Source organism: Thalassophryne amazonica, chromosome 23 (genome assembly GCF_902500255.1).
Source record: "Thalassophryne amazonica chromosome 23, fThaAma1.1, whole genome shotgun sequence".
Classification (NCBI taxonomy): Eukaryota; Metazoa; Chordata; class Actinopteri; order Batrachoidiformes; family Batrachoididae; genus Thalassophryne; species Thalassophryne amazonica.
Window position 1 is genome coordinate 24677574 of NC_047125.1, and position 27023 is coordinate 24704596.

General features: G+C 39.1%; 1 protein-coding gene and 1 long non-coding RNA gene across 4 annotated transcripts; one reads left to right on the forward strand and one right to left on the reverse strand.

The window, feature by feature from the left end:
* On the forward strand, nucleotides 1–25657 carry nectin4a (nectin cell adhesion molecule 4a). Of its 3 annotated transcripts, none has more exons than XM_034164028.1 (12): nucleotides 1–222; nucleotides 423–602; nucleotides 9025–9225; nucleotides 10865–11032; nucleotides 12566–12844; nucleotides 14302–14419; nucleotides 18726–18880; nucleotides 18966–19119; nucleotides 20041–20116; nucleotides 20597–20659; nucleotides 22545–22745; nucleotides 22837–25657. In XM_034164028.1, exons 2-12 carry the CDS (start codon nucleotides 548–550, stop codon nucleotides 23239–23241), a joined length of 1875 nt encoding a protein of 624 aa, XP_034019919.1. In that variant the 5' UTR covers nucleotides 1–222; nucleotides 423–547; the 3' UTR covers nucleotides 23242–25657. The 3 variants fall into 3 exon arrangements, with proteins under 3 accessions (XP_034019919.1, XP_034019920.1, XP_034019918.1); XM_034164027.1 differs by lacking the exon at nucleotides 1–222 and adding an exon at nucleotides 244–305; XM_034164029.1 differs by lacking the exon at nucleotides 1–222 and having other exon boundaries at nucleotides 238–602; nucleotides 22551–22745.
* LOC117504569 lies at nucleotides 7484–27023 on the reverse strand. The gene is made up of 3 exons (XR_004558827.1): nucleotides 26948–27023; nucleotides 16006–16011; nucleotides 7484–7496 (listed from the first exon to the last, which is right to left on the reverse strand). It is a non-coding gene; the product is annotated as an uncharacterized LOC117504569 (long non-coding RNA).

Below are 27023 nucleotides of genomic sequence, written 5' to 3' on the forward strand. Positions count from 1 at the left end.
CAGGGGGTGGTGGGGGTGGGGGGTGTACTCCCTGTCACATATTCTAATGTGTTTTTCTTCTTGAGTTCGAGGCGGCTTTTGTTTTGGCCTTAAATCTTTCTGTTATCATCTTTGGATTTGCCTCACTCAACCGTCTGGCTGCTTTTCACCTGCTTCTCTTGTGCGCCTGAGCGTGTAAAGACGCGCAAATAACTGTCAACTGGCTTCAACCAAACCGGAACGGTGAGTTTATCGAGTGCAATTTGTATGAGTGTGTGTGTGTGTGTGTGAGGGAGGTGGAGGACAAACAGGTGTATCCCTAACAGGTAAAGCTACACCTTCTTTGTTTCTGAGAGACAAACACGAAACCCAACCAAACTGAACGGATTTCCACTTTAAGGACTATTTGTGTGGTATTTTTTTATTTTTTTTATTCCCCCCAGTCTGACAGGAATTGGAGACGATCTGGTGATGGTCCAGCAGCACGAGGCATGAGCGAGTCAACAACTCGGTCCACAAACTGGAACAGTCCTGACTTGTGAATAGTTGATTATCTGTCTTGGGGAGAATGACAGCTCCGCCGAACAGACTCCCGCTGTGTCTCCGTCTCACCTGGATCTTTGGTAAGCAAGTCTGACCTCAGTCAGGCAGCCACTGACCTTTAAAGGGTCACTTTTATTTCTATTGATATTTCACACTGTATTTTGATTTTGTTAATTTGTTTCCCTTACTGATAAGTTGCTACGACATTAAACTCAACGAACCACATCCAGCTCAGGTTTCATACCCAGTATGATGCAAATGTTTTAGGCGTGTCTAATATTGCAATTCTAAGAACAATAATCATAAATGCATGTAAATATTTTCTTGTTGTTTGTTGGCACTGGAAGTTTTGGCCATTTCAAATGAGATTTTTTGTCAACAAACCAACGAAGGAAAAACTCCAAACAGAATGTCCATCAAATTGTTGGGCGCCTAAAACTTTTGCACAGCCATGTGCTAGAATTTTGATTCGTCCCAGTCTTCAGTTTGTGTTTATGTCGACCATTTCACAAATTTTGCATGTTAAAAACAGTGGGGGCTTTGCTTGATTTAAAGAAAAACATTATTTAAACATTATTGTAAAACAGGTGTGTGCAACTGGTGGCCCGGTGGCCAGATGCGGCCCTCATCGTGATTAAAAAAAAGACAAGTTATAATTTACATTTCAGACAACATGGGTAACAAACTACCTTAATACTTACATTTTTTTCTATTCCTACACTTTGGAAATGCCGAGACATGTATGCTGTAAAATGCAGTGATTGAATAGATGAGTCCATCTCCTCCAAGTGCTACAACAATAACTCACAAACAATAAACCCGACTATCTTGTAACTCACCAAAATGAAACAACATATAATCAGCACAAACTTATTATAATTTGATGGACTTTGATCCACCTGATCAATCCACAAAGCAACTTTATTTTGCTGGTGTAATATTCTATAGATGTGCACGCCACCTTCTGGATGGTTAGTGGATGTTTAATTGATGATGGATTAGGAGCAGGTGTGTGTGTGTGTGTGTGTCAACGAGTGAGACAGTTTCCACACAGATTTGCAATTATAAATCAGTTATTTTCTGATTGTTTGATTGTATGTTCTACAACTCTGATAGGTCACAAGCCCGTGCAGCCCCGGGGAAACACGTGCGTGGTTTTGAAGATGTATAAGCTCCTAATTAACATGAATTAATTGCACTGATGACTGATCTTTTGTCAATAAGTGGGTCGGAGCCCAGCCTGAAATTCATTCTCCTTTTGTGTTATTGACAACGTCTTTCCCCGTTTTTTTTTTTTGTTTTTTTTTTTTGTTTTAAACAATGTCTCTCCCTGCATCACTCTGCCACGACTGGTGAAGCAACAATCTCTCCAACCACAGCCAGTGAAGCTCGCCAGTTTCTGGTTGCTTGCCTCCTTCCCGCATTTGGCGAGTGCCTTTCTTCCGGATGACTTTTTCACGTCGTGCTTCTTTAAAAGCTGTGAGGCTCCGCACCCTCAGCAGCTCACCAGCTTATCTCGAGGATAAACTGAGCCGGACCGAAGCTGCAAAAGAAAACACTTTGCGGTGTCGCGTGATAGTATTTCAGGAAAAACAGGTTGCTGTTGACCAGTTTTCCTGCTTGTCTGATTGAGTGGACCCTCCTTGTGTTGTTGCTATTATTGCCTATATTTCAAATAATGCATACAACAAATCAAAGTTGCACATGCACACATGCATGTTTTGTTTTTTTTGTTTTTTGTGCGTTATTACACACAGTAGAGTGTGCTGAAGGATGACGACATCTGCCCCATTACAAAACTCTTTAGTCTTACAAAAGTGCAGGAAAGGCTGAGTGTAATTCCAGTAATGTGGCGCCGGCAGATTCCAGGCCGCGCTCAAACGTCAAGGTGACAAACACACGTTCACAGAAAAACACACCTGTGCAGTGCACACTCATAAGGTGTGATGGTAAATCGATGAATCACACATCCGCTGACATATCTGAGGAAATTCTCCCACATTGGCTCCCCTGTAAGAGGTGGAATAATGCAAATTTGGTGTTCAAATGGTTACGTTTGATCATGATTTTAGAGAAACGATGAGATGTTGCACAACAGAATATGTTCTGTTTACGAACAGTGACCTTGTTAGTCAGTTTTGTGTTTTTTTTTTTTTTTTTAAAGGGGGTAAATTGCTCAAATCTATACAATTACAATTATAATTACAATTACAATCTATACAATTACTTCTATTATTGTGGGCAGTGTTGCCACAGTGACTTTGAGAAGTTACTTTATTAGTTACTTTACACAGTTACTTTTAACAGTTTACAGTTTTTAAAAGTTAAGTTGTCCGCAGCTGCTGAATGTAACTAATAAAGTAACTAGTAATCTAACTTGGTTATTTTTGAGATTGAGTACTCAGTTACTTTTTTGATTAGTTACTTTGCCGATTACTCAATCTTAAGAGTAACCAAGTTAGATTACTAGTTACCTTATTAGTTACAAGTTGTTGGCAGCTGTGAATAGAGTAACTGCAGAAAGCTGTTCATGAAGTAACTGTATAAAGTAACTCATAAAGTAACTTTTCAAAGTAATTGTAGCAACACTGTGAGACCTGAAAAATGTTAATTATTGCATCAAAATTGTGAAAACATGGACGTGATCAACAAAAAGCTACAGTAACTTGGATAAAACAACGATCAGTAATGAACTTTCTTTTTTTAAAAGAACGATTGCTGAAAGTACAGTCTGTTTTCAGCAGTATGACAATATTATTTTCAAAATAACTTTAGAACCTAAAAAAAAAAAAAAAAAAGAGAATCAAATGGCAAAATAATGGTCAGTGTTAAATGCTTCAAAAGTCTCCAAAAGAACAATTTCGGGCTACTTTCAAACTGAAAATAAATAAGTGACCAACAACAAAAGAAGTGCAGTATCTTGTAAGAGCAAACAATAAACTAATGATCCGTGATAATGATTTTAAGAGACTCCTTAAAAATACTGAAAGTACAATCTGCAGTATTTTCGGCAATAATCACAATATAATTTATTTAAAGAGCAACTTTTAAAAATATATCTAAGTAGTCAACAATAAATTATTCTTTTTAAAAGAATGATTGCTGAAAGTCCATTTTCAGCAATCATCACAATATTCTTTTTTAAAGAGAATGTTAAAAACTACAGTAAGTGTTTAATGCTTGAAAAGGCTCTTGTTTTAGAGAGCAACTGCCACAATATTATTTTTTAAAAGATCAAGTTGCAGGTGATTTTCTTCATAAATCATACTTTTCAGCAATGTAAATGATAATCAAAAGACAAAAAAGCTTTACAAGGACATACACAAAACAGGGGTAAAATCAGAAATGATCGCAAGGGTTTGGAAATATACGATTTTGATATCACCTAACAATTGTTGTATAAATATGGTTCTAGTTCCTAATATTTCAATTGATGAGCATGACTAATAAAAGACCAAATTTGAATGTACACAGAATAGAATAGTCTTTATTGTAATTATATGTGGGGGAACGACAACGAAATTTGCTACTGTACACCACAAAAAAAGAAAAACAAGACATCTTACACACCACGAAAAAATGTTTAGCTATGAAATATGTACTGTATACTGATACCTAGATAATATACTGTATGGAGTCATGCAAAAAAATGGAGGTAAGTACATAACATACATACATACATACATACGTACATACATGTATTTATATATACAGGGTGAACACAAACACACTCCTTGGTTTCAAATATTTATAATATCAAAAGTCACATGAATAATTTTACAATTTTGAAGAAGAATCTGCAAAAGAGAAAAAAAAACTTTGAAACCAAGGACTGTTTTTGTGTTCACCCTGTGTGTGTGTGCGTGTGTGTGTATGTACTCAACAAAATTATAAACGCAACACTTTTGGTTTTGCTCCCATTTTGTATGAGATAAACTCAAAGATCTAAAACTTTTCCACATACACAATATCACCATTTCCCTCAAATATTGTTCACAAACCAGTCTAAATCTGTGATAGTGAGCACTTCTCCTTTGCTGAGATAATCCATCCCACCTCACAGGTGTGCCATATCAAGATGCTGATTAGACACCATGATTAGTGCACAGGTGTGCCTTAGACTGCCCACAATAAAAGGCCACTCTGAAAGGTGCAGTTTTGTTTCATGGGGGGGGATACCAGTCAGTATCTGGTGTGACCACCATTTGCCTCATGCAGTGCAACACATTTCCTTTGCATCATCCGTGAAGAGAACACCTCTCCAACGTGCCAAACGCCAGCGAATGTGAGCATTTGCCCACTCAAGTCGGTTACGACAACGAACTGGAGTCAGGTCGAGACCCCGATGAGGATGACGAGCATGCAGATGAGCTTCCCTGAGACGGTTTCTGACAGTTTGTGCAGAAATTCTTTGGTTATGCAAACCGATTGTTTCAGCAGCTGTCCGAGTGGCTGGTCTCAGACGATCTTGGAGGTGAACATGCTGGATGTGGAGGTCCTGGGCTGGTGTGGTTACACGTGGTCTGTGGTTGTGAGGCTGGTTGGATGTACTGCCAAATTCTCTGAAACGCCTTTGGAGACGGCTTATGGTAGAGAAATGAACATTCAGTACACGAGCAACAGCTCTGGTTGACATTCCTGCTGTCAGCATGCCAATTGCACGCTCCCTCAAATCTTGCGACATCTGTGGCATTGTGCTGTGTGATAACACTGCACCTTTCAGAGTGGCCTTTTATTATGGGCAGTCTAAGGCACACCTGTGCACTAATCATGGTGTCTAATCAGCATCTTGGTATGGCACACCTGTGAGGTGGGATGGATTATCTCAGCAAAGGAGAAGTGCTCACTATCACAGATTTAGACTGGTTTGTGAACAATATTTGAGGGAAATGGTGATATTGTGTATGTGGAAAAGGTTGTAGATCTTTGAGTTCATCTCATACAAAATGGGAGCAAAACCAAAAGTGTTGCATTTATATTTTTGTTGAGTATATATATGTATCTGTGTGTGTGTGTGTGTGTATGTATGTATGTATATATATATATATATATATATATATATATATGTGCGTGTGTGTGTGTGTGTGTGTTATGTGTGTAAATATATGAATAAAGCACAGTTTAAAAACAGGTGTGTACATGACATTTCAACTTTCACCTACCATTTACACCAAAATATGATTGGAGTTTCATGTAAAACATCCTCTAACAACAACTCTTTCACCATGCATGCAGAAACTATCTGCCCTAAGCAACATTCAACATTGACATGGCAACTTTTAGACTTCTGTGACATACGTAACAGAAATCCTGATCTGTCTTTCTGCTGCATCTCTTAAGACACACCTACACGATTGGAGTTCAAGACCTGAAAATGTTTGAGATGTTCTGTTTTCACTGCTTTGGGATGAATCACCAGACATGTGTCTGGGTTATTTTGTGAACAACTTGTTTTTGTCCTTGGAAATATTTCACAACACAAATAGATGTCACTGATCACTCAATCATAAAAATAGTTGGGGAAAAAAAAACCTGATTATGATTTTAAAATAAATTGTGAGACCACCAAAAATAAATAGATTTTAACGATTAAAAGTGGCAAAAAAAAAAAAAAAAAAAAAATTGCGTTGATGTAATGGTCACCACTTAATGGTTATCAGAGGATATATATATATATATATATGTATGTATATATACGTGTGTGCGTATACACTCAATTGAATTTGCCACTGTTTAGTATTAACAAGATTATTGACATAACAAAACTGCACCCACTGAAAGTTAATCAATCACTCGTAACTTGACCCTGGTGCCAACACCGGTAGTAGAATCAGTGTATGATAAGGAGTTATTTGTCATGGCATTTCTGTTGAATGGGCACTTGTTTGTTTTAACATAACATTTTTAAAACCTAATTTACTGTTACTTTAACAGTGCGCCAAGAGACAGAATATTGACAGATTTAAACAAGCCTTGTAGCACTCGCCCCTTAATATTTGGCTATGAAATGTTGGCCACAAGGATCAACATGTTTTGTGTGTTTCAAGTGTCTGTGTACTTTGAGATTGACAGAGATGACATTTCTCTATGTTCAACAGATGAGCCAATGGGACTTGAAAATGCTTAGATGAGGTGAAATTTAAAAATATTCTGGCTAGCATTGTTGTAGTCAGGGAAAGGGGGTTCTTTCCCGTTTGCATCCCTCCCCCAGAATTAAACCAAATCAACTTTTTTCTTGGTTTTTTTTAGGTTCCGTAGATGACCTCAAAAAACAATCAGGATGCTCCCAAATCTAGAAGCTGGCCTAAAGCCAGACATGCACAAATAGCGCCCCTAAATGGCTACCAAATAATACTTTTGTAATTATAATACTTTAAAACAACATATAAAAGTTGTATTCACTCTACCATACTGTTGTGACAGAAAGCAAGCCGAGCCAAAAGGGGAAACTCTGGATGTACTGCTCAGTCTTCGTTCCTACTCTCACCTATGGTCATGAGGGTTGGGTCATGACCGAAAGAACTAGATTGCGAGTGCAAGCGGCCAAAATGGGTTTCCTCAGGATGGTGGCTGGTGTCTCCCTTAGAGATAAGGTGAGAAGCTCGGTCATCAGTGAGCAGCTCGCAGTCGAGCCGCTGCTCTGTCGTGTTGAGAGGATCCAGCTGAGGTGGTTTGTGCATCTGGTAAGGATGCCTCTTGGGCGCCTCCCTAGGGAGATGTTTCACGCACGTCCATCTGGGAGGAGACCCCGGGGAAGACCCAGGACTAGGTGGAGAGATTATATCTCCACACTGGCCTGGGAATGCCTCGGAATCCCCTAGTCAGACGTGGTTAATGTGGCCTGGGAAAGGGGAGCCTGGGGTCCCCTGCTGGAGCTATTGCCTCCGTGACCCAATCCTGGATAAGAGATTGAAGATGAAAAAAAAAACTTTTACTAAATGACTGTTTTCCATTAAAATGCCCCTAAAATACATCTTACCCACAAATGATAGAATTATTAATAACAGCACATCACATTTTAGTGCCCGTTTTGGATGCCATCTTGAAATTGGCCATCAAAGCAACCGACATATGTTGATTTGGTTCTAGGGTGTTTTGTAGTTTATTTGAGTTGCGGCAGTTAGAGATAAATACAACCTCAGTTGTGTTTTTTGGATCCTTCCTGGCCCTTGTTAACGGTCTCCTGTTGATTGTCTTGGACAGCTCACGGTTACACGCCGTGAGCTCGCTTGGAACACTTATCTCGAGCAACTAGTTCAGCGGCATTCACTCAGTTCCTCTGTCTGACAGATGTCCTGTTTTCTCTCTCCTCCACCCTCTTACGTCTTCTTCACTGTCTGTGTTTTAGAGATTCCATCTGCAGCACCTCTTGCCTCACATTTTTCAGCTTAGAAGCCCAAATATATTTTTGTATCTTCACTTTTTACACTGTAGACATGAAAACTTTTCAATAAATTGATGGAAGTGGAAGGTCCTAGACTGTCCAGGTTAGTCACCAGACCTTAATCCAGTTGAGTTTGCATTGAATCTGCTGAAGAGAAGAATTAAGAAACAAACGCCAACCAAAACAACAACAGATAAAAGCCTTGAAATGCCCAAGAAAAGAAAAAACAAACAGCAACAAAAAACAGCAAATTTGTTGACATCAATGAGTCTCAGGCTTGAAAGTAAGAAAAATACAACCAGATATTGAGTTTTATTTGAACTGACTTAGCTGTTTGATTATTTTTCCCAAAAAAGGCACTAGGAAAAAATGTGATGACATCACAAAAGGTGATTTAATATCGCAGTTTGCGATACCGTCGCATTTTTATTGCAAAATTTGGGGTGACATGGGGGTGGGGGCATTGTGGTTATGCCTATGGGTTAGGGTTAAAACTGAAATTCGACCACATGACAAAAATGTAACGCATTTCATGATGGAATCATGAAACAAAAAAGCAAAACAAAACCAAAAAAAACCTGAGACTGGGCTGCGTTGAAGACATCAAAATGCAAATACCGGAAAATAAAAGCTGCAATTCTCAACTTATGATACTAGTATTCCTCATCTGATCTCAAACCAAAGCGTCTTCAGTACATAGCAAAAAACAAAAACAAACAAACCAAACCATTAGCCAAGTCGTTCAAACACTTTTGGACAAGAATGTATCAATGGTGTCTTGCCATACTCAAGATCAACGTGTTTAACAACAGTTTGTGCTAATATACTACTGGCCCCTGCTATGAAACTGACTTTTTGCTTACCCATGTTGCCTCAAGTAGCTAATTTAGCTGTACAAACATATTTGAGGCTGAACCAGAAACTAAGAAACTCCAGTGGCACGAAACAAACTATGACTTGCGAGTATCGTAAATCAGTGGTGGCCAACTATCGTTTTGCTTTTGTGGCCACGTTTCAACATTAACATTTTCTCTTCGGGCGATTACCACATTTGACTAGCAAACTAAAAATCATATCAATTCCTGACTTGGACTGTCTTATCCCTTCTCTTCTTTTAGTTACACTGGTACAGGGACATTTTAAGGATCTGCAAGACTCTTCTATAACATCCTTGGCAGAGGAGGAGACCATCCTACCTTGTTTCTACCAGGTGGACCTGAGTACAGGCGCTACTTTGATACAGGCCACATGGTTTAAGGAGAAAACCAATGGTGAAAAGGAGCAAATGATCACTGCACATTTTACCGAAGGACAGAGTGGTAAGTTATGACTGCAGCCACACTCACTTGGTATTCTCTGTCATGTTTGGTAAAAAAGTCTCTTCAATATCTGAATCAACTCGTTATAGTATCTTCTTGTTCCCATGTTTGCTAGAGGTGATTTTTGGTATTAAACAGCCTCAAAGTCCAACAATTTTAAAGTCCAAGCGACTGGGATGAGGATCAGTACCTCCAAATCTTTAGATCATAGTCAGTTTACAGTGAGGCAAACAAGTATTTGATCCACTGTCGATTTAGCAAGTTTTTCCACCTACAAAGAATGGAGAGGTCTGTCATTTTTATTGTAGGTAAAAACTGACACCTTTGCACCTGTTCACACACTCAATCAATCACACTCCAACCTGTCCACCATGGCCAAGACCAAAGAACTGTCTAAGGACAACAAAATTGTAGCCCTGCACAAGGCTGGGATGGACTACAGGACAACAGTCAAGCAGCTTGGTGAGAAGACAACAACTGTTGGTGTAATTATTAGAAAATGGAAGAAACACAGGATGACTGTCAATCGCCCTCAGTCTGGGGCTCCATGCAAGATCTCACCTCGTGGGGTAAGGATGATTCTGAGAAAGGCCAGAACTACACTGGAAGACCTGGTCAGTGACCTGAAGAGAGCTGAGACCACAGTCGCAAAGGTTACATTAGTAACACACGACGCCGGGGTGGAAACATCATACTTTGGGGGTGCTTTTCTGCAAAGGGGACAGGACAATTTCATCGTATTGAAGGGAGGATGGATGGGGTCATATGTTGTGAGATTTTGGCAAACAACCTCCTTCTCTCAGTAAGAGCATTGAAGATGGGTCGTGGCTGGGTCTTCCAGCATGACAATGACCCCAAACACACAGCCAGGGCAACTAAGGAGGGGCTCCGTAAGAAGCATTTCAAGGTCCTGGAGTGGCCTGGCCAGTCTCCAGACCTGAACCCAATAGAAAATCTTTGGAGAGAGCTGAAACTCCAAACCTGAAAGAAAGCACAAGTTCACAGATATAACTGGTGGAAATGAGGTTCCTCCATCAGTTATCTGAGCTTACACTCAGGGTCACAGTGAGAAGCTGGAATACTTGGGAGATCCTCAGAGTAGAGCCACTGTTTCAAAGGGAGCCAGCTGAGGTGGTGCTGGCATATGGCCAAGATGCTCCCCAGTTGTCTTCCTAGGGAGTTCTAAGTATTTTCAACTGGGAGGAGGCTTTGGGAAAGACCCAGGGTACAGTGCAGGGATAATATTTTCCAGCTGGCTTTGGAACACCTTTGGAGCCCCTATAAGGAATTAGAAGACTTGGCCAATTATAGGGAAGTGGAGGCTGAGCTGCTTCATCATCGTTACCAGGATAGAAGAGTGTAAAATAAAATGATTTTTCACAACACAACCCCTTTAATAACTATTTTAAAATGACTTTTATTATCTTGTAAGACCCCTTCAGGAGAAATATGTGGAATTTGTGTGAAATTATATCATTAAGACTGAATTAAGTGATTCAAATATGTCTGACAAGCATTTGTACGGAACTGAAACTGACGAAAGAAGCCTCAAGCGCTTAAAAAACAAAACTCATTGACTTAACTTTTCATGTCACATCCTCCTCTCTCTCTCTCTCTCTGTCTCTCTCTCTGTTCGCAGTGTATGGGACATGGGCGAGCCGTGTGAGGTTCAAAAACAGTGACCCCATCGTGGATTCGTCTCTCGTCATTGTTAATACACAGATCTCAGATGAAGGCGACTACATCTGCCGCATCAGCACTTTTCCCTCTGGCAACTTTGACAAAAAGCTGTCCCTCACCGTGTGGAGTGAGTCTCTGCCTCAACACGCTGAAATATCAGTATTTCAAATCAGGTTTTGGCTGCGGCAAAAACAACTCACAAGCTACAGTAATAACAACAGAAGGATTTTTGTTGTTTTTGTTTAAAACTCCAGAACTTGTTTGGAATTTGTGTGTGCATATATATATAATCAAACAATGCATGCAAAAGGGCAAAAACACTCACTGCCTTATGATGTCATAAGGGGAGAAACTGTTTTTTTTTAAACCTAATAACTTTTAGAGTTCCGGTCCAATCTTGAGAAAAGTGAAGTATATGTTGAGCCAACCCACAGATGACGACCGTGCCAAATTTGAGACATATCTTCCATATCTTCTGACATATAGCCAAGTTTAGTTCTTGAGAAGTTTGCTAGAAGTCTTCTATCATTGTATAGGATCTTTGTATTTAAATTGCTGGAAGCAAACTTTGTTTTTTTTTTTTTCCTTTCCTTCTTCTTTTCATAGGACTTTTGTGAACTTACACTACTCATGTGTTTGATCACAATTTCCATGCACGCAGACTGAACACTTGGTTTCTGTTTTCTTTGAATACAAAGATAAAAACCCAAAGCTTTTTGTTCGGTGAATTGTTGACTATGATTAAAGTCAACACCACGTAATGATATTTTCTGGCCTTAGTTCAACAGTTGTCACACACTGCCTGTTGCTTATCATGTGAAAGTGTATTTATGCTCTTGGCTTATGATATCATAAAAGAAATATCAGAATATTCCTTTTTTTATGGCATCATAAAGAAGAACCTTATATGATGACTTATGAGTTAATAAAACAAAACCTAACATTTTTGCTTTATAGTGTTATAAAGAAAACCCCAACTTTCTTTCCTTATGGTGTCATAAAATCCCTCATCTACTTGCATGATGATGTCACAAAGGCAATCCAACATTTTTGCATAATGACATTATAGACAAAAAATATTACTTCCTTATGGTACCATAAAGAAGAACCTTATATGGTTCTTTAATGAATAGTGTGGTGAATTTTTTTAAAGACCCCACATATCTGCATTGTGATTTCTCAAACCTTTTCTCAAAGGAAACATTTTTGCTTAATGATATCATAGAAGGAAAAACCTAACTTTCCTTAGTTATGGGATCACAAAGAAGAACGCTTTGCTCTTGTCTTATCACATCATAAAAGAAAACCTAACATTTTGCTTTATTGTTTATAGAAGACCCTAGCTTTCTTTTCCTGTGGTATCGTTAAAAAACCTCACCTGCTTGCACTATGATGTTTTTGCTTCATGATATCTTCAGGGAAAAAAAAGAATCTTATTGTTTCAAACAAAACCTTGAATGATATTTTCCTATTGTGGTATAAATGCATATAGGCTGGATAGGAATGTAGAGAATGTTCTTTGTTGGTTGGAGGTGGGGTGTTGTCTAGCGTTTTCTTTGAGGAAGATTTTCAATAAAGTTAAACTAACTAAACCCATTTAAGCTCATTGTTGTTACCTGATAAGTATGTTCTTAATTCTAACAGTCCTTCTGTTCACCAGCTGTTCCCATCTCCTCCCTGGACCCTGTGGTTATGGTGGAGGGACAAACCTATGGTCAAGCCGCTTCCTGTCGCTCTATAGCTCGTCCGCGTCCTGCACTTTCCTGGGACACGGAGCTAAATGGTCAGTCTGTCAATCGCACAACTGACAACGGGGCTGTCACCACCTCCTACTCCCTGTACCCCCTGAGAAACATGAATGGCAAGAAACTGAATTGTCTGGTTTGGCATCCAACCTCAGTGGGCCCACGTAGGCTCAGGAACAACCTGGTAGTGCACTGTGAGTCCACCATAGTCACTTTGTGTCAGTATAATTTACTTTGTTGTTGCCTTCTTTTTACTGTTTATCAAGACGACCCACAAATTAATGAAACTTAATTAATCACTGTTGAAGTTGTTTATCCAGGTTCTGAGTTTATCTAATTTATTTATAGTGCATCTGGAAAGTCTTCCCTGTGCTTCACTTTTTCCACATTTTGTTATGTTACAGCCTTATTCCAAAAAGGATGAAATTCAGGGTTTTTTTTTTCTCCTCAAAATTTACACACAATACCCCATAATGACAACCTGATAAAGGTTTTTTTTAGAGAGTTAGCAAATTTATTAAAAAAACAACTACTAAGAAATCACGTGTACATACGTATTCACAGCCTTTGCCATGAAGCTCACAATTGAGCTCAGGTGTATCCTGTTTCCACTGCCAAAGGTGCATCAACAAAGTATTGTGCAAAGGATGTGAATACTTTGACATTTGTTAGTTTTTAATTCTGAATAAATTTGCAAAATTTTCAAAGAAGCTTTTTTCATGTTGTCATTATGGGGTGTTGTGAGTAGAATTTTGAGGGGAAAAATGAATTAATTCCATTTTGGAATAAGGCTGTAACAAAACAAAATGTGGGAAAAGCGAAGTGCTATAAATACTTTCCAGAAGTTGTATTTTTGTCAGTGTCCCTCAGTGAATGATATCATTTTTTTTTCAGAAATTGAATGAAAGCGTGGACGTGGGAAAATTTGAAAAAGTTATCTTGCGATGGCATGTACTAATTGAACTTATTTTCGCAAAATATAGTGAAATAACCACTTAGGCAACAGAGTGCAGATTTTGGTCTTAAATTGGCCTAAAACCCAGAGTTTGTCTTCAAATAAAATAGTAATTTGGTTAGATAAAATAGTTTCCTAAAAATCCTGGGAATATCATCAGTTGTCCTAAAAAAATATTGAGTCATTTGAAACCCTTATTTTCTTATGTTTATCATTAGTTTGATCTTACTTTAACCATATTTGCTGTTTTGTGTTTATTTGTATTATACATTTTATATGAACTATTATCTTGTTTCATTATGTTCAGAACTTTATAAAAGTTTAAACTTAAAGTGGTATAATAATTACTGTTATTGTTACTATAATTATTATTGAATTACAGTTGAACCTTTCTATATCTTCTGCAGAAGAGAAAGTGTTTTGTATGTATGGAATACTTTGGCATCTAATTCAAGAGTGTACAACTACTCCAAACATCTACTTTGAGGCGACTTGCCGTAGCTGGGTATATATTTGCCTGGATTTTAAACAATTTTTCAGACAGTTTGTGAGACTGTGCTTTAATAGAAATCATTTTCAAAACTATTCTTGGCAAAACAAGTTTGTGTGTAGTGGATCTGGGCCTTAAAATGTTCTATAACTCGACAAATAGTGTCACTTTTAGGTATTTCATGAACTACCTGTTCTTCTTTTCAGACCCACCGCATGCAGAGGTGACCGGCTACAACGGAAAGTGGTACGTGGGTCTGGAAAATGCTGCCTTGCATTGTGTGAGTGGTGGAAACCCCAAACCTGAGACTTTCACGTGGATCAGGTACACAAGGACCCACCTTTCTTTCTCACTGTCTGCCTGTCTGAGTGACTCACTGATGTGTCTGGTCAGAGGTGGTTTTCCTCATAGTTTTCACAGTAATTGCCTCAATTATTTTACACTATTCACCTGTGAATGTTGTACATGGAATTTTCAGCGACTCCCGGGGCGTCCTTAGAAGTAACTGAGGACTGGTAAGTCCTCACTGGTCAACCACGACGAACAGTGGTTAGCAGTGGTTTGGCATCTAATTCAAATAGCAACTATACTACCTTCATGGGTGACTTTGTGAATTGTGATGTTTGGCTTAATTCTGAATAAATACACACACACACTAATGAACCTTCAGATTACTGAACCTTTGGACGAGTGAACCCTTGAAGCTTGAGCTATCAGTAATTGCTAAATGCTGAAGTTTACGAATTTAGCTTTGGCTTGTTTTTTGGCTCTAAAACCCTGAAAAACAAAGTGCTGAAATTTGAATATGTTGAAGCATAAACATGGAGGTTCACAAAAAGGTTTATAGTGCACTAAAATCAGATGATTATCAAGATATACGCAAATAAATAAATAAATGAAGAAATTTAATTAAACTGTAGTTTCCATTCAATGTACAGTTTATTCACAGTGGATAAGTATTGAACAAATAAGAAATATTAAAAAGTAAAAATACTCATGGAAAATCATTTTAAACATTTATTCATGCATTTACTGTGTCTTGAACTCCGGCTCGTCCGTTTCATCGATGTGTTGTTATGTTAATGCAATGAGACAGTATTACTTACTGGATTAGTGCATAAGCTCAAACAGGAATAAACATGTTTGATTTTTGGGTTTGCAAATGTTTTTGACATTAAACTTTATTTATTTTAAATGTTCACTCATTTAAAGTTAGTGGAACTAAATTTAGTGGAAGCTAAAGGTAGCAGAAAAGCTAATCTGCAAATTTAAAAAAGTAATTAGCTGATTAGCTGAATTGTGCCTGACACCAGTCAGATCCATAAGTATTTTTGGAGCAAAAATATTGTTAACCATTTAAGAATTACAGCCATTTTGACCAGCTTTGCTCAAAGAACCAGCCTGCAGTGGTGGGCACAGCTCAGCTAATCAGCTAACAGCTAATTCGTAAAGCTAACATATTCCTTAGCAGATGAGCTTTACAGCTATTACTTTTGGGGAACTTTTTGTTTCTGTTTCAACATATTAAAATTTAAGATATTTTGGGTCTGTTTTTCAGAGTTTTCTACACTGCAAAAACTGATACCTAAGAAGGTTTAAAAAAGACTTGTTTAAAGAAAATGTGACTTAATTTTTGTGTGAACAGAAAAATAATCTTGTTAAGCATTTTTTTTTACATGAGAAAAAATGTCTTATTTTGGGAAAATGTATCCGTAGTATCTCACTTTTTCTTCACAAGTTTTTCCAGCTAATATCAAGCTGTATTTCACCAGTAACAAGGAAAGCCAATGGATTTCAAATCATCCAAGCAAAGGAACAATATTGCTTTCCTTATTTTAAGACGGGGGCTAACCTTAAAATAGGATTTCTGTCTAGTTTTAAGACACATTTTGATTATTCTGTGCCTAGACATTTTGCTAGTTTTGAGAATTCTAGTAATTTTTAAAAGTTATTATTATTATTATTATTATTTTTTGCTTAATACAAGATAATTTGGCCCGATTTTGGATTCTTTGGCTTATTTTGAGATGGACAGTTTTTGCAATGTAGCCATTTTAGATCCAATGTTAATGCTAGCACCAGATAAGACAGCGGGAACTGAGACTGGAACGATGACAAATACCCAAGTTGGAACCCTGAAAGACCAAATAAAAGTTGGTGGTTAGCTACAATTAAATGTTTTGGTGTTTTGTTTTTGTTTTTTTTCTCTCCCCAGTTTAGCATGATGACAATTGACTTTTCAGTTAGCGGATTAGCAGTTGTCAAAGGAAACTTTTACGTTAGCTGTCCACACCACTGGACCTGACAGTAGTACTTTTTGAACATTTTCACTATGTTTTGAGTTTGAAGGCTCCAAGATTGATAAAGACAGTGGCAACAGTATGTAAAAGTTGACTTTTCAGTTAGCGGATTAGCAGTTGTCAAAGAAAACTTTTACGTTAGCTGTCCACACCACTGGACCTGACAGTAGTACTTTTTGAACATTTTCACCATGTTTTGAGTTTGAAAGCTCCAAGATTGATAAAGACAGTACTAACAGTATGTAAAAGTTGACTTTTTAGTTAGTAGCTGACATTTTGCAATCTGTGGATGAATGTGCAATTAGTTAACATAAACATGTTCACTTGAACTGACAGGTTTTTGGCACCTGGCATCAAAATGCTGTGAACCCAAATGGAATGTTGACCTGGAGCACAGACAGTTGGACCTTTTTTTTGTCTCTTTACTTTAACGTCATCAGACTATCTGTCTCATCTTCAAGGAAGCAGTTGCTCAATCGTCGAATAGCTTGAAGTATCACTGAAAGTTGCCGTGACCCCTTACAAGAGCCGAGCCGGTGGCGTGGCCACTTTAAATTTGATCTCCCTGAAATACAGGATGGGGTTAGGGGGTGCCACTCTTTCTGGATTCTGATTTCTTCATCGATACCGACGGATTCCAGTGGCACATGTGTCACTTGAGATGGATTGAGTCACATGTTGTCATTTTCACTCCATTTTCTTTGGTGCCTTCATGTGTTATCAGGGTGTGGTGGAGAGTTTGGCAAGAAAAATGCAAGCCAAACGTGATTAGAAGGGAAATGGCTTCGAAGTAACGTTGACTGTTGGGTGCCTGGGGTCAAATTCCTCACGATCAGACATATAAAGACAAATAGAAGTTTTTTTTTTGGGGTTAGGTTTGAGGAATCTTCACGTTGGGGTTGTTTTTGCCAGATGACCCACTGTTAGTCACAGGAGCACACCTTGGGGAAAGCAGGCTTAGCAGACGCACGGCATGCTTGGAGTAGATCCGAGTCAGCGCTCTTGCACGCACATTGTGCATGCATGCACAAATTCACGGCTGCAGCAGCGGCAGTGGCAGCGGCAGTGGCAGCAACAGTGGGCGAACCTGTTGGCTCTCTCAATAAAAGGCGGCGGGTGAAGAAATAGCTGGTGTCACGGTGTCGTGTTGCAGCTTGCGCCGAGAGCAGATGGAGCAGACAGTTTCACACGAAGGGGGAAGGAAGAGGGGGATGAGGCAAAAGAGAAAGGGAAAACTGGTGCAAATACTTGAAAAGAAAAACTACGGCAGAAAGAAAAATAAAATAAAGAAATCATTTCTGAAATGGATGTGTGTGTATAAATAAATAAATATCGATATATAAAATTAAAATGAAAAAAGAGAGAAAAGAACTTGTGAAAGACAAGAGGCCGAGAAGAGGAAGAGGAAGTTTAAAGTGTGAACTCCTTTCAGATGGTATCGTAGACGAGGTGACGCTCAACACCAAACCGTTCCTCTTTTGTGGAGACCACTTTGGGTTGACACGGGCTGAAATTAAATAGCAGAAACTCAGGCACAGTGTGAAACTCCTCTGAGCTCGAGCTTTTGTCTTTCTGTTGTAGGAACGTGAATAATGGTGTTGTTGAAGGGGGAATTTGGTGTTTGTTAAAAATGTTGACAGCATGAGTATAGGTGGGAGCCATCACCCACGCCTTACGTTATCCATCCATCCATCCATCCATCCATCCATCCATCCATCCATCCATCCATCCATCCATCCATCCATCCATCCATCCATCCATCCATCCATCCATCCAATTCGCAATAGTCTGTCTACCTTTAACATTCAATGGTGATCAGATCTAAATTCAAAGTTACCTTCGATCTTCTAACTGAAAAGTTAACTGTGATAAGACTAAACAGATCAGCCGCCAACCCCGAACTGCATTTTCTAATTAAAAGGGCACATAACGAGAGTAAACCGACAAACGCTGGGTTAACTTTGATGTACCACATTTATTTTTTACATTTGTTTGTGGCCGACTGGACATGTTTGGTCTTATTACGGGGAAAAGTCTTATCATCACATGCATGATGGAAATTCTGTGAGAAGAGGCAAATTGTACTTGCTCTGTATTTAAGATCCTTGTTTATCTATAGTAACTGTAAAACAACTAAATGATCACTTTTACAGCCAATTTTTCACAAGCCAGGGGCAGATACCAGAACATTTCCAGGGCAATGTCACTTCAATAAATGGATGGAAATACTAAGAACAGATGTAAAATATTTGTTTATGTGGGTTTACACCACACTGATGATTAATTATCACGTATTTTAGCTGGAATGTTGTGCTTTGTTGTGTTTGCAGATTGGGTGAGACGTTACCAGAGGGCATGATCCCCCTCCTTAATGGAACACTCATGTTCGGGCGGCCGTTGAGCTCGTCGGATGCAGGTACCTACCAGTGCACGGCGAAGAACATAGTGGCAACAGCAAAGGCCGAGGCGGAGGTCCGTGTGTCAGGTAGACCACAGCGCTTGTCAACACAAGGGACAGACTTGTTGTCATAACACGTATATTGAGTGTGTAACTGTCTTTGATGTGACAGAGACGCCCGTGAACTTGCTCGAAAACCTGCTGATTTTCATCGTGGCGGCCGTAGCTGTCGGACTGCTGATCTTGATGCTCGTCATCGTCGTCATCGTCACTTGCCACCACAAACGCAAGAACAAGAAACTGGAGAAGGAGCTGACTGAGAAAAAGTATGTCGAGATATTCTACTAGGTGCTTGGGCCAACTTCCATCAGACTTGGTGTGTGCATTTGATGGGTTTGTTTTGGCAGTCGTCACTGTTGTTGGGGGTCAATGCCAAGGTCAGCTGATTTATCTGTGTGTTCCCCTATTTCTCCCTGGTTTGTTTTTCAATTACCACCAAACTTGGTATGTGGTTTACAGTCAATACCAGAGTTACCCTTGAAGGCTTTGTTTGGATGAAGGTCAAGATCAATGGGATCAATCTGACTTTTTTCCCCCACTCTGATTTCCACAAAACATGGCACACATGTGGAGGTTGGTTCTGGAATTGCCCAAGTGAGGTCAAATTTGCCAAAGTTCAAACATTAGGGTGAATGTCACTGGAGTCAAATGTCCACCAAACCTGACACACATATGTAGGTGGGTTCTAGAATTGCTGACTTTTGCTGATACCAACTTTTTTGAAGGACAGTCGTTGGGGCTGAAAGTCAATAGTGACATTTTTCCATTCTGATTTCCACCAAAACTGGCCCACATACGGAGGTGGGTTGTAGAATTACCAAGATGAGGTCAAATGTGCCAAAGGTCAATCATTGGGTGTCATGGTTATGTCTGTCTGTTGGTCTACATCTCACAGGTTGTCTTGCGGTCATGAAATTGCTGTTAAAAAAATTTCACGTCAAACAAAAAGTTTCATCTATGTCCAAGTAGGTTCCATAACTTTACCTCAAATGACTCAGCTGGCCAGAAATTTTCCAGTTTTTAACTGTGAATTAACAAAGTATCAGAAATGACGACTGTTTTTCATGATCTGTCCCCAGAAAACAGATGTATGGTCACCCAAGGCTAAAACATGATGATCTACACCGGAAAGGAGCTAAACTGTTGCATCATTTGAATTTGTTCTTGGTCTGTTTAATGTGTTGCAGGGATGAAATCAGCACACTCTCCAGACAAGCGTCCTTCAGAAGAATGAACTCTGTCAGCACGGACACCAAAGCAGCGGTACTTCTCAGTTGTACTTCTCACTGTGAATGTACACGAACATCTGGTTTCTCCATTTTGGGCGAGTGCTTCCAGGCATTTTCAGGAAAAAGGTTGATTACCGCAAATAAGTTAATCACTCAATAAATTAAGCCCAAATTCTGCTTTCTAGCCCCCAGTGAGATACCGCAAGGGTTCATGTCATTGGTGTCAAAGGTAAAATAGGAATTTCTGATCATGTTCAGGAAAATTGTTCAGTTGGACTAAATAGAAACACTGCCTCTATGAGTAATTTAACCTTAAAATTAGATTTGTTGATGTTATCATAAGCCTATGGAATGCCCACAAAACACCCTTGAATAATGCAGACGATTAATCCAGCTCCTTTGTGCCTATACTCAGATTTGCACTCAGATTTTGGACCTTCTAGATAGCAAATTGACAGTGTGTCGTTTCAGGATTTTGTGCAGTTACATTTCAACAGTTTATGTTTTGTTGCAGACAGATGAGAACATCCCCCTGAGGGTGGAGGGGACCCTGAGAACCAGCCTGTCTTCACTCGGGGTCAGTTTAAATCTCATCGCTGTGCACTGAAAGTTTGGGGTCTATCGTGAAGGGTGGGAAGATGGTACTTGTGTGGGGGAAAAAAGGTGCTATGTTGACTTAGTCCAGGATCCAGGTCTAGAAACTTTTTTTTTTTAAGTATGCTGGAACTTTATAGATAGTGAAACATCTTCAACTGAAGTGAAAGGACAACACAGTGGTTCAGTCCTCCTTCAAGATCAGCAGATCAGCAAATAGTTATCCTTTTTTTAAATTGGCATTCTGGCTATTATTTCCAATAATATGCTGATTGTAAATCTAAAATTATGATGGAGAAATCTACTGAACTCAGATCTTACAAAAACACACTTTCCATTAATGTATTGTGTAGTACTGTGACATTTTGAATTGGGAACTACTGGGTGTGGCTCTGTAATCTCTGAATACTGTTGTTTAATTAAAATGTTGATGACAACAAGACTGTTGCAGTTGAAGTTGAGACTACAATTTTACATCAGAAAACACCCTTAAACTCACTATACTTCAGTTTTGAAATGACAATTGGGTTATTTTTGGGTGTTGGACTCTGTCAGGGTTGAGACAGTGTCACATATTGTGTCTGTGGTTTCAGCAAAAATATTAGGGATCATGTGAGGGTTGGAGAGTGCCCTTTTTTGCAGACGATCTCTCTATCTAGCTATGTGTATGGGTGATTCTTTAACTACGGGCATTATTGGCCTTGTAAATGTAATTTCCACCACACCATTGCCTTACAATATAAAGCGCCTTGGGGCAACTGTTTGTTGTGATTTGGCGCTATATACATGTGCTCTGATGTCACTGTTTATCTCCATAGAAACTACCCAAACAATCTTTCATACAAACTGTTTAAAGGGACATTACAGTGTTGTGGTGGAAATTACGGCAATAGTGTGGGACAACTACATTTTGTTTAAAAAAATCACAACAGTTGTATGACATTGAATACCCCAATTATGTTTTGATTATTTTACTGATATTTTATTCAGAGATATTTTAAAACATTAGAAAAAACATTTCTTTACCATTCATTTTTATCATTGAAGATCAAAAGTCTGGGTGTGGGACAAGCACAAAATGGCAATATTTGCATATAATGATGCTGAAAAAAGGTGAAAAAGTCATCATAGACTACTAGAACATATATATATATATATATATATATATATATATATATATATATATATATATATATATATATATATATATATATATATATATATATATATATATATATATATATATGTCGGACCAACTTGGGGATGGGAAGGCCAGCACATCTTGGCGACTGTTCTTTTTTTGGGCTTATTTTTCACTACTTTTTCTCATTCGATATGATGACGTGACTCTGCGGATGCAGGAATACAAGCAACCATCTCTGCACATTGGTTGCAGTGGCCATTATGGTAGTGAAAATCAGCCTTTAGTCTTAGCGCCCTTACAAAAATTGAAACAAGTACACAATTGAGAAACCTGCCATATTCCATCTAATTCTGCTCAGTAGTTTATAGTGGAATCTGGACACTCAACAGTTCAGTCTGTCCTAAGGCCTAATGGACTATGAGTTGGGACACCACTATGTAGACCTGGGTTTGATTCACGGTGATGCCTCCTGTATGTATTCTTCAACAAGACACTTTTGTCCCAGTTCACCCAGCTTTACATGGGTATTAGCTTTCGCTGGGGAAGTAACCAGCAGTTGACTGGCATCCCACATCACACTGAAGTATCTGACTGTAACCCCCAGCATGAATGAAACTCAGGACAAGTATAGGACCTCTTTTTCTGGCTGAAGGTGCAACTGATCCATACAATCCAATCGGTGCACTGAATGTATCCTCATCTATGTCTTTCTTTGTTGTACCAGGAGCAGGGTCACTGCCGTGACAGCCGTTCTACAATCTCAGGTGGGCGTGGTGGAGGTGGAGGAAATGGAGGAGCATTTGACTACCTAGGCAGACCAGTGCTGTACAACAACTCACGGAGGAGCAGAGAGAGGCCTCTGGACACAGATGAAGAGAACCGTCTCCGAGTGGAGACCTACGTGAGAAACAGCAGTATATCTTTGGTGAGTTTGTCAGAGTATGTGTCACATGCCATGTGTGGGCAAGTTATTAAAGAGCACGTCCATATTTTGAAATCCATCTCTTCCTTTGCAGCAGGAAACCCGCCTCCACCCGCCACTACTTCCGTCAACTTTCCCGATGGTACAGTCCACTGAGGTCATTCGGCAACTGAACGGCAATGCCATTGTTCCGGCGGATGGGGGCTCGCGGCTGGAAAGTGCCACCAAGAACCGGCAACACTCTCCTTTGAGCTGCAGCAGTTACCCTCCGTTAACGGATGAAGAGGATGAAGAAGACGAAGGGGTTGGAGGCGTGATGAGTCCGGCTAGTCAGGAGCTTCCAGATGACCAAGACAGTGAGACCAATAGCTCCCAGATTTCGGAGGTGCACAGTGCAAACTTTCATCAGACTAACAGCATGATTAGACCTAAACTCCTGCCAAAGCCCAATGTGGTCGGACCTCATGCCTCACTTATCCACAAGGCGCAGATAGTGTAGTACCTAACATTCAAAACTAAAAGGCAATCCTCTTGGAGATGCTTTGAATCTGGAAGCAAAAGTCAGCACAGGAAGCCAGTATGTGAAATCAGTTCCTGGATCTCCTATACTACGATGGAACTCTGCAATGGAACAAAGTCTTAGGAAAATAAATCTTCCCTGAAGTGATTCCTGGACAATGACTTTCTGGTCCCCCAGATTCCAGGGCCAAACATAGACAACTGGGGCATTTAATGCCATTTTACTCAGCTTTTCTCCTTCTGCCAGGTTGTAAAAATGTTCCAGTGGAATTTGTTGGAAGTGATTTCATGCAGGAGAAGCAGACAAGACTGTGGGAAAATGTGCAGATTGCAGCGATAGGTGGATTTTTTTTGCTTTTGTGACGTTTGACGTATCAGCAGCTGTGCCTGTTTTTAGTCCCTTACACAACATGGAGCGTGCTTTGGGCTCACATCCAAACCATGGGGTTGCTCCCCTTTTGCCACACCTGCAACATGCATACCTCCATGTTCTTCTCCTTCTGCCTAAAGCAACACAGCAAGTTTAATCGAACTTTTTGACGTGTTGTCAGAAATGAATGACTAATCTGACATATGAAATGTAAATATGTACAATATACCCCCCCCCCCCCCCCCTTTTTGGTAACATTTAAATATTTTTTTATAACAAATGTTGAAATATTCATTGTTTTCTCTTAGCAAGTCTTTATCAACCTGGTGAGGAACATCCAAGTATTTTGGACTCCTTTCTGCAGAGACGTAACAGTATGAGTTGGACTATGGGTGCAGTTCCAGGTGTGTCCTTGGAGAATACTTCATTTGCATCGTCCCAGTCCACCCAGCTGAAGTTGGATACTGTCCAAGTGTTGCGACGCAACTTTCGTAGATGCCAGAATGAGAGACATACCCTCTCTTATGGCCGGGTGGGCATGGGCAAAGCAGCAGACGGAAATAAGTTGCTTCTTAGGGACTGTTTTTTAAAAACAATATAACATCTCAATACCTATGAGGTATTTGCATTAATTAATTACCTGTTTTTAAGACTCGTTCTGACCTATATCAGCTTGCTGAAAGGGTGTATTATGTGACGTGTTCAACAAATCACATGTTGTATTGGCTTTTTTTTAAATTACATGCTTTTGACTATGAAAATATTTTATATGCTTTAGGCTGCTGAACAATGTGTCATTGTACTGCCCAATGTTGCTACTACACCTATTAACTATACCTCTAATTATTTTAAACCATATACATTAGGAGTAGAAGTAGTAATAGGAGTCATTATGATGATGATAATAACAACAACAACAACAACAAACTATATCTTGGTAAAGGACTGTAACATTACTGGTCTCCTTTGGCATTGGCTTGATTTCAAATTACTCTAGAAATGTACATATAATTTAGTGTATTATACATTGAAATTGGTCAACTATTCATGGATAAACTTCTTCCCATGCATTCCACACCCTCTACTTGGGCTGAACCATATACCTCATGACATAAACAGGCTGTGCCATGTATTGACAGCGGCCAACTTACTTTTGCGCCAAGCATTATTTTAAGTCAGTATTTTTTTCTGTGTAGCTACAAGTTAAAATACAACACATTCCACAGCCTGTTTTTCTGCGCAAATCATGGAATTCAGCCCAGTGTGGTCGAAGGCTGCTGACATTTCGACCTAGGTGTGTTTAATTAATCTTAATAGATAGAAAATTGCACTTGCGTCATGATGAATGCAGTCCTTTTTTTTTTTTTTAAACCAAGAAATACATTGACTCTGTAATTGCACTCAGTTGCAATATTGCCACGTGCAGTCGCATACCCGTGGCTTGGTTGTCCGATTTAATGAGGTAAGTAGACTGTACAGAGGGTGGAGCTTCTTAGGCTAATAATGTACTGATCATGTAGTAATAATAATGATAACTGCTTTGGGAAAACTGGACTCACATGTTTGTACTTGTAAATATGTATTTCCAGTATTGCTCAACTCCACTGCAGCTGTGATTTACAGGGTGCAATGTGTCAAAAGAAAAAAAAAAAACCCAAAATACCAAAAATCTGTTTTGCTCTCTTGGCAAATATGAAGTATTATCTTGTGTTCCATGTGTATTACAGTTATTACCATTTAATTAATTGCTGGAACAGTTCATGTACCATGTATTGTTTTCTTGCACGAACAGCTGAGTGCATCAGCTGAGCAGGCTGGTTTGTTATACAGCGCCCCCTAGTGTAGTGTTACGTGAAATGAGTCTACAAACAGCACAGTTGCTTTGAACTACCAGATTCGACTGTGATGTTTTAATTTTTTTTAATGACCTTCAAAGTGTCTGACTTTTTGAATGCAGCATTTTTTTTTAGGGTTTGTTTTGGGTTTGAGTTTTACTGCTGGTTAGAATTAAAGTTCTATGTTTTTAGTGTGTGTGTGTTTTTATGAATGCACACTCAAGATATGTTGTGATACATTTGACAAGCTCATCCAAATTATTGCACAATTTAACAATTTACACTGCCATGGTTCTGTTACTGCAAAATTATAATCTATAACAAATTTTGTTTAAAATGCTTTTCTTATTGCTTTTACACAGTGTTGCTGTAAAATGAAATGAAATGAAATGTGACACTTTGTCTTATGAATATATTTCCCAAGTGAAATAAATATGTGAACTACAAATTACACTTATAAAAATGCTCAGCTGGTGTGTGGGGGGGTATGTGATCAACTTTGTCTCAAAAGCATAGGAATATTTTGATTAAAGTTTGAGAGATTGCTTTTGGGTCAGGATAGAGTTGATTATAAGTGGGCAGCACAGTCTCCTTTGAGGCCGGGCACTAAAGGGGTAAAATTTTTTCTACTTCTGGGGACAGAAACACTTTCTCTGAATTTTTGGGCAAATTACACTCATAGTGAAAATGCAAAGAAAACATGATAATGCGGTGTATTGTCGTTTGTTTATGACCTGGAGCTCAAATGTGTCAAGTAGGTTTTGCAGGCGAGAGAACGGAGCTACTCTGGTTAGCTGTGTAGGCTAACATTTACCGATACGACGTCTCCCAATTGCCTTGTCTTCCCTTCTCCACTGGGAACTGGAAAAAAAAAACGCACTTTTTGCGACTGCTTCGGTGATTGCACCTGAAAACAAAACAGTACAACATTGCCCCATGAAGTTATGCTGTGTATATTGCGCAACGGGGGCGGTTGTCCCCATAAGTGGTCAAATCCTGTGATATCACACAGGGTTCAAATGAGACTGTGCTGCCCTATTTGCAGCAGATTCAGATGGGGAGTTTATTTTTAACTATACCAGAGAAAAGTCTGGGTATTTCAAAAGTAAACTTTATGTCATCACAAACATGTACTAACAGTGCAAATGACACTCAGAATTCTTGCTGTAATCAAAGTGGCTTTTTCAAAATCCAAGATGGCGTCCAAAATGGCTGCTGTTTTTCTTTTTTTTTAATTTAAACATATCTTTGCTTCTGGAAAGGTTAGGAATCTCATTGAAGTGTTTAAATGTGTGTTTTAGGGCATGAAAAACTCTTTACCATGATTGTCTGAAGGTTTTGGATGTCAACTCCGTAGATAATATTCTGATTTGAACATTTAGCTCGTGATACCGTGTCAGACAATCGCCATCTGTTTATGACATTTCCTGTATGCAGAACATCTAGATAAGCATTGTGAATACTTTATTGTGTCTCAGTACATACTTAAATTAGGTTTTTAACATTTCCAGAAGCAAAGATATGTAAATAAATAAGTGAAATGGTGGCCATTTTGGA

Excerpts from the sequence above, each read along its gene's own strand:
- nectin4a (XM_034164028.1), top strand. The coding sequence starts at position 548 with ATGACAGCTCCGCCGAACAGACTCCCGCTGTGTCTCCGTCTCACCTGG. Across the intron at positions 9,226-10,864 it reads TTTTACCGAAGGACAGAGTG|TGTATGGGACATGGGCGAGC; the intron begins GTAAGTTATGAC and ends CTCTGTTCGCAG. Across the intron at positions 19,120-20,040 it reads AAGGAGCTGACTGAGAAAAA|GGATGAAATCAGCACACTCT; the intron begins GTATGTCGAGAT and ends AATGTGTTGCAG.